At 32.5% G+C, this 7,352-nt stretch overlaps 2 protein-coding genes and 1 non-coding gene across 3 annotated transcripts; 2 read left to right on the top strand and 1 right to left on the bottom strand.

Annotated features, from left to right (window-relative positions):
- Positions 1-55: 55 nt before the first annotated feature.
- Positions 56-2,268, bottom strand: LOC101506734 (probable xyloglucan endotransglucosylase/hydrolase protein 8). The gene is made up of 4 exons (XM_004496718.4): positions 1,940-2,268; positions 1,569-1,669; positions 1,058-1,260; positions 56-616 (listed from the first exon to the last, which is right to left on the bottom strand). The coding sequence occupies exons 1-4, from the start codon at positions 2,136-2,138 to the stop codon at positions 214-216; spliced, it is 906 nt and encodes a 301-aa protein (XP_004496775.1). The 5' UTR covers positions 2,139-2,268; the 3' UTR covers positions 56-213.
- Positions 2,269-3,961: 1,693 nt separating this feature from the next.
- TRNAL-UAG (transfer RNA leucine (anticodon UAG)) lies at positions 3,962-4,041 on the top strand. Its single transcript has one exon. It is a non-coding gene; the product is annotated as a tRNA-Leu (tRNA).
- A 235-nt stretch (positions 4,042-4,276) lies between these two features.
- On the top strand, positions 4,277-6,574 carry LOC101507074 (thiamine thiazole synthase, chloroplastic-like). Its single transcript, XM_004496719.4, has 2 exons — positions 4,277-5,331; positions 6,027-6,574. The coding sequence occupies exons 1-2, from the start codon at positions 4,444-4,446 to the stop codon at positions 6,189-6,191; spliced, it is 1,053 nt and encodes a 350-aa protein (XP_004496776.1). The 5' UTR covers positions 4,277-4,443; the 3' UTR covers positions 6,192-6,574.
- The last annotated feature ends 778 nt before the right edge of the window (positions 6,575-7,352 follow it).

Below are 7,352 nucleotides of genomic sequence, written 5' to 3'. Positions count from 1 at the left end.
GAGGGGGGGGGGGGGGGGAATGAAGTAGTGATTAATTGTGGTTGTAGAAGTGAAATTGTAAGCCATGTAAACTTCATCTATTATGGAATGTGCTTTTACATAATCAGAAAATAATATTCAACGAATAAAAAAACTCTGCTAACTAAAATATTTTGATAATACAAAAAAAAAAATATTTAATTAAAAGAAAAATAATATTTTCCCCTTGATACATTATTCCCATGGACTCAATGAGCACTCTTCTGGCAGAATCGGATAACGTTCAGAATCCTTACAATAATCATAAATCACAAGGTTTCTCTGAACCCAAGCATAATCCATTTTTTGATCTCCTGATAGATGCCAAGCATCATATTGATCCCACCAACTTTTTGTTGTGGTTGAAACACATGTAGGATATGGATCTTTCCATTGACAAGCATCAACACTGAAATCTTTGTAAGATGACACAAATGGAGCTAATTTCCAATTTGTTTTCTCAAGTCCACCTCTTGTGGCCCAATCATCTGCATTCCATACACTTGAAAACAAGTACATTGGTTTCTCATTCGGGAAGAAATTGTTTGGTTTTTCATTGTTCTTGAATACCCTTATAGGAACTCTATCCACAAAAAACCTGTTTCCAACATTCAGTAAACAAAATTTTATTCATCTTAGCTTAAAAATAAATACCCAAATTGGACAAATGATATTTATATTCAAGTTTCATTTTCCATTCAATTAAATTTTATAAGATTTACCAACTTAACAACACAAAGAATAGCCTAAATATACATATGAGTAGGTAACAATAATAATTAAACTAGGCCCACATAGTGTAGATTTTACTAACTATATTCGTTTCTTTAACCACACAATCATATCTTGTACTACTTTTTGACAATTCAGAAAAGAAGCCTTAAACCGACAAAAGCATAAAGAAGGGTACCGTTTTAGATTCATTACCATTTTTTGCAAACATTTTGATGATGATCTACTCTCTTTTATTTTGTGAAACTTGGCTTATAATTTATAAGATTAACAAACACTAATAAGATGAGTATAAGATTGCACTTACACTATCTGATGATTGTTCCATAGGATGGAATAAGTGTGATAATCCTCAGTTGGATCAAACCATAGCATATGTCTCATCTCACGCCCACCAGTTCCATTCTTGTACACATTTGTCTGAATCAAATATGGTTGCCCTGTTCTGTTTCCCAAAAACTCAAAATCAAGTTCATCTCTTTCTGGTCCTGCACCATTTTCTGTGCACATCTGCAACAATTCCACCATTCTTATCAAACACCCCACCAATTGGATTCATAGAAACACAAAGTAACATATGTAGCACTTATACTTCATATCACTTATACTTCATATTGAAGGTGCGTTTGGTGGTTGACATATTTCAGTGTTGACACTAACATAACACCGACAAATATAATTACATTCAATTATATTTTTTCAAAGTTTCAATAACAATTTCTTATCAGGTGTATGTGTGAGTGCTTCTTAGAGAGGAACTCTTTAAAGAAACACATTTAGTAGTACTATATTTCAATGTTATGTAAATGTACACTTACATAATAAGCTGTTACAACACCAGCAGAATCACCTCCTACCAACTTCAGCTTCATACTAAACCACCCAAATCTGTACCTTTGTTTTGTTTGAAACCCACATCCTGATAAAACATTCATTGCTTTAGGAATGGCCTCAAAATATAGACTTTGATGCTAACAATTAAAACATTGACTATATTCTTTGAGTACTTAGTACTCTTCATAATATATTTTTGCTTATAAAGAAATCAAATTAATCAAATCAACACATAAGATAGACTATAATATTGTAAGTGGCAGAGTGATTTTGCTGCAACGATGCAATAAGATTCGGTCTTTGTAACTTCGATTCTTAAAAAAAATATAACATGAGAATGCATTTGATTTGATACCTGTGTCGTTGTCTAAAGAAAGATACCAGATCTGTCCATCTTCAGAGGTAGTAAAATGATCTTGAGACCACATTATGCTGAAATTATCTTCAAAAGATCCCTTAGACATAGCTGCTTCTGCTGAATGATAATAAGCACTAGCTATGATGGCTGCAAGGAAAATAATAATGGAAACTGAAGAATAGGCCCCGGAATCCATTCTGAGAATTTTGGGTCAAGAGAATGGAGGGTTTCTCAGTTGATGGATCTCTGAACCCGAGGTGTCGCACTTCATTAAATAATCGTTACTTTGAAAATGATTTCTGCACATCCAGTTGTAATGTCATATGCTATTGTTCCACTTTGTTCTAGCATTTACCTGTTTAATTAATTTGCATGTGACAAATGTACAACTTTGCCCATTCACTTATAATAACATCATTACCCCAAAGTCAATAGAATGTTAAAAACATATTGAAAATTGTTATCCAATAATCAATTAAAATCAGTCACTACTTTATTAACTTTTTTTAATAAAAATAGATTTGACATAATTAGTAAAATATATATTTCGTTGGTTTTAATTGATTGTGATAACTTATCACAAGAGTCAGTCTAAGTGTTTTTTTTCTAAAATATGTTAGTCATTGTGAGGGTCATATTATTGGATATTACTTTTATTAAAAATCGATGTATTTGATATATTAATTTTTTAATTATAATTTTTTGTTTATGTTCCACTTTATTAGAATACGAGTGGAGAAACTCACACTTTATTATCTAATAAAAAATAATATCAATTAGCTAATTAGTTAAATAAATTTGCTTATAATATATCTTAAAAAAAAACTAAATAGAGATTGATAAAATTGGAATCTAAATTCAATGAAATTAATAAATTAAAATAATCACGTATCTACAATCGTGCGATTAAAATCAAATAGTTTAAATCAAAACTCGATAATTTTTTATTAATGCACTAAAATTTAACAGTCATCCGTATACTATATGATTTTATCATCCAAACAAGATGGAACGGTCATCAGTGTACCATTTCACTTGGTAAAATTGGTCATAGTAAGATGAGGATGAGATGCATAGAAAATAAGGATTTATCTTTTACAAGAAAGACAAGAAAAGGGTATATTAGTGAATGAAAAATGACAATAATGCAGAGTCAAAATAGTGAAATAGTAGTATTATAGTAATGTAGAAAAAAATGTGAGAATGGGACCACAGACAGGCTGCTTTTTGCAAATTGCATATGGTTTGTCAAGACAAGACTATATGCACAATAATGAAAATGGAGTTTGGCCATTGCATGTAAGAATGTGATCATTCTGAGCTGGTCTTTTAATAATAGAAATTGACACCATTCATGCTCGCAGCATGTTGAGGATTACTGAATCAATTTTGCGGTTATTAAGCTCTTGTTGCTAAATCATGCCAAAAATATTTATCGTTAAAGTTAATTTCATTAGATTTATCTCCCTAAAAGAATCAGAGTCGTTAATTAAAATTAATAATTATAGGAAAACTACACGCACATTTTCAATCAAAGGGTATTGTTGGATTGATGGCATAAGATGAAATCAAAGGGTATATTGTTAGATTGATGGCATAAGATGAAATGTAATTGAAATAGAATAAAATACATTAGTTAATATTAAAAATTTGATGCTACTGGTCCTATGTCATTCCGCTATATTTCAATGATATAAATCCATCGAGAAGAATGTTATAAGTGAAACAAATCTAATAAAATATTCTTTTCTCATCTTAGATATGATGATAGTATATAAAGACATTTTGACTTTTAAATTTAACAATCGTTTACATCAACAAAAGAAAATTATTTCCTTTTTTTTAATTTTTTACTAACAAATAAAATTTAAGAAATAAAAATAGATTTTTTTTTTTAAACAAACCAACTCATGATTTATATATATAAATAAAGAATGATGTTTTTTTGTTTATGGATTATCTAGTATATTTGTATTAATAAGGCTATATCAACATTTAATTGAGAGAAGATATCAATCAGACAGTTTGGCCGAGTGGTCTAAGGCGCCAGATTTAGGCTCTGGTCCGAAAGGGCGTGGGTTCAAATCCCACAGCTGTCACTATTTTTTCACTTCCATATAAAATAGGGCCGTTTTGTAAAGTGACTTAGCATTCACTCTATATTATATATGTAAATATTTATTGACGTCATATCTGCACTTTACATATAGTATATTAGATAATATTAAAATAGTAATAATAACTAAAATTTGAGTTTAAAAATGATAAATAAATAAATAAAAGACACTTAAAAAGAAGGGAGGGAGTATCTTTTAATTTGTGATGTGGATGTACAAAATAGTAACTGACAGCCGTTCAACACCCACTTGAATTAATTGTGAGCCTTTCAAATTGTATCCTCTTCACCTCTTTCCTTCTTTATAAAACTCATCTGCTACTCTTCTCTCACAAATATCAATTACCTTTCTATTCCTAAAATACTCTTCTTTCTCGCAGCCACAATGGCCACCTCATCTATCACCACTTCTCTCTCTTCAACTCCTAAATCCTCATTCTTCAATGGAAGATCAATTGCTACCCGCACCTCCCACTTAATCAAATCCACCTCCCATAACTATTCTTCAGTCTCCATGTCCCTCAACACACCTCCTTACGATCTTCAATCCTTCAAATTCCAACCCATCAAAGAATCCATCGTCTCTCGTGAAATGACACGCCGTTACATGACAGACATGATTACCTATGCCGACACCGACGTCGTCATCGTCGGTGCCGGTTCCGCCGGTCTTTCATGCGCTTACGAATTAAGCAAAAATCCTAACATCAATATAGCCATAATCGAACAATCCGTCAGTCCCGGCGGCGGTGCATGGCTCGGCGGCCAACTCTTCTCCGCCATGGTTGTCCGCAAACCAGCTCACCTCTTCCTCGACGAAATTGGCGTTGACTACGACGAACAAGAAGACTACGTTGTAATCAAACACGCTGCTTTGTTCACTTCAACAATCATGAGTAAACTTCTCGCTAGACCTAACGTGAAATTGTTCAATGCTGTTGCTGCCGAGGATTTGATTGTGAAAGAAGGAAGAGTTGGTGGTGTTGTTACGAATTGGGCTTTGGTTTCAATGAACCATGATACACAGTCTTGTATGGATCCTAATGTTATGGAAGCTAAGGTTGTTGTGAGTTCTTGTGGACATGATGGTCCTTTTGGTGCCACTGGTGTTAAGAGGTTGAAGAGTATTGGTATGATTGACTTTGTTCCTGGAATGAAAGCACTTGATATGAATACTGCGGAAGATGCTATTGTTCGTCTTACTAGGGAGGTTGTTCCTGGTATGATTGTTACTGGTATGGAAGTTGCTGAAATTGATGGAGCTCCAAGAATGGTAAGCTTCTTTGTTTCCGGTACAAGGTTAATTAGTGTGTTTGGTTCCTATGTGATAATAATTGATACTAGTTGATTATGACTTAAGTAATTTTTATGAAATTAATGTTAAATAAATTGAAGGTAAAGTTATTTATATTAGGTATGTTTAAAATAAATAATAATAATTTTTATCTATTTCAAAATAATAATTGTTTATGTGTGTATGTATATCAATAAATTTGAAAAATGATTCTAGTTATCATAGAAGCTAAATATATTTGCTTTTTTTTTTACAAAAGAAATATTTGCTTTTAAATAATTAATTTTGTGATTGGAATCAATTCTAAAGTTGGAGTCAAATTTAACAACAATTTATGGTTAAATCATGTTTGATTTAACAAAACATGATTCTAGGAGTTAATGTGTGCGTAAATAATGTAGGCTTGGACAATTTTGTGTAATAATATATTGAGTTAATGTTGTGCAGGAACAAGAATTTTTGTTTATAATCTACCAAAGAGAAGAATATTTTGTTTATAGACTTGTTTGTACAATTCTGATTTAGGTAGTGATTAAAGTAATGTGGAAATTAAGATCAGGGTTTTTTTTATATATTTTCAACTGCAAGTTGATTGGTTTTAGTGCAATTAATTTGAAAATGGTAAGAAACATTTGACTAAGATGTGATAACGATTTTGTTGATGATTTTTGTAGGGTCCAACATTTGGAGCTATGATGATATCAGGGCAGAAGGCAGCTCATTTGGCATTGAAGGCATTGGGGAGGAACAATGCAATTGATGGAACATGCGATTCTGCAAGGGAAGAACCTGAGCTTGTTTTGGCTTCTGTTGAATTAGAGGACACTGTTGATGCTTAAAGTTTCCAGTTAAATCGATTTAGTTTTTAGCTTATTTTCCATTTGCTTTTCTTCTGCCTGTGATTTGGACTCAATAATGAATAAAGAAAATGCGAATGAAGTGATGGGTTGTATATTTGAATAGGTTGTTTATTTGAATAATTGGAAGACTGGTTATGGGATTCATGGGTATTGTCCTTCTAGCTGGAACTGAATTTTGAGGTTTGTTAAACTCTTTCCATTCCGTAATTTTAAATCTTACAGAAAAGGATGTTTTATGTTATGCTAGAACTTTTGCCAGAGATTATATGTAGCTTGGCATTGCCCTTTTGTGGCAGTGGCACAGATTTGAGCTGGAATTTGAGTATTGAAGAATTTTTATAATAGAGTACATTTTGTTTGGACTTGTTATGGTTAGTGTAATGTTAGTTGGATCGTGTTGCAGTCATTTTTATTTCTGAAATTTATGCTGTTAAGTTGATTGTTATGTATTAAGTTGCGCCCTTAAAACTGGTTATGTAGAGACTTGTTTTTTTGTGCAAGTCCAAGAGAGATAAAGCCATTTGTCCGATGTTTGGGGTGTAGCTATGAATGAGAAAATCAAGTGGGTTTTGTTAAACCCATAGATCTCTATTAAGTTGCTTATCCTGACCAAAATTTGATCCACTTAGCACTTCTGGAGGAGAGAATTCTGTTGACCAAAAATAACCATGTCCAGAGTTGCTTACTACTTGCAATTGTGTTTGGTTGGGAGGGGAGGGGAGCCAAATCCCAATTTTAGCTCCCCTCCAAGAGTGGGGGGATCTAGAGGGGAGAAAGTATTTATATCATATTTGGATTTAAGTAGGCTTTTATTTAATGTGATCTTAAATATTACAATGGTTGAATATGTAATTTTACACTATCCCTCTATTAAGATCTCTTCCCTCCCCTCGTTAAACCAAAGACAAAAGATTTTAAAATCCCGCCTCCCTCCGTTGAACAAACAGTCCCTTAGAATATCCTAATTTTGTTGTCTCTAAATAGTTTTGTCAAAACGTGTTATTTTCCGAAAATCTTTGTTATAACTAAAGAGTTCTGCGGCTGCATCTGCATCTGCCAGCCGTTATAACTCTGACACCATTGTTTTGTTGAGGCATCATGATTTGATTAATATTGGAAGAGACCCCTTAAAAAATATAG

This window comes from Cicer arietinum, chromosome 4, assembly GCF_000331145.2.
Source record: "Cicer arietinum cultivar CDC Frontier isolate Library 1 chromosome 4, Cicar.CDCFrontier_v2.0, whole genome shotgun sequence".
NCBI classification, from domain to species: Eukaryota; Viridiplantae; Streptophyta; class Magnoliopsida; order Fabales; family Fabaceae; genus Cicer; species Cicer arietinum.
The sequence above is the reverse complement of the archived record's forward strand: the minus strand, read 5'-3'. Positions and strand labels throughout refer to the sequence as shown.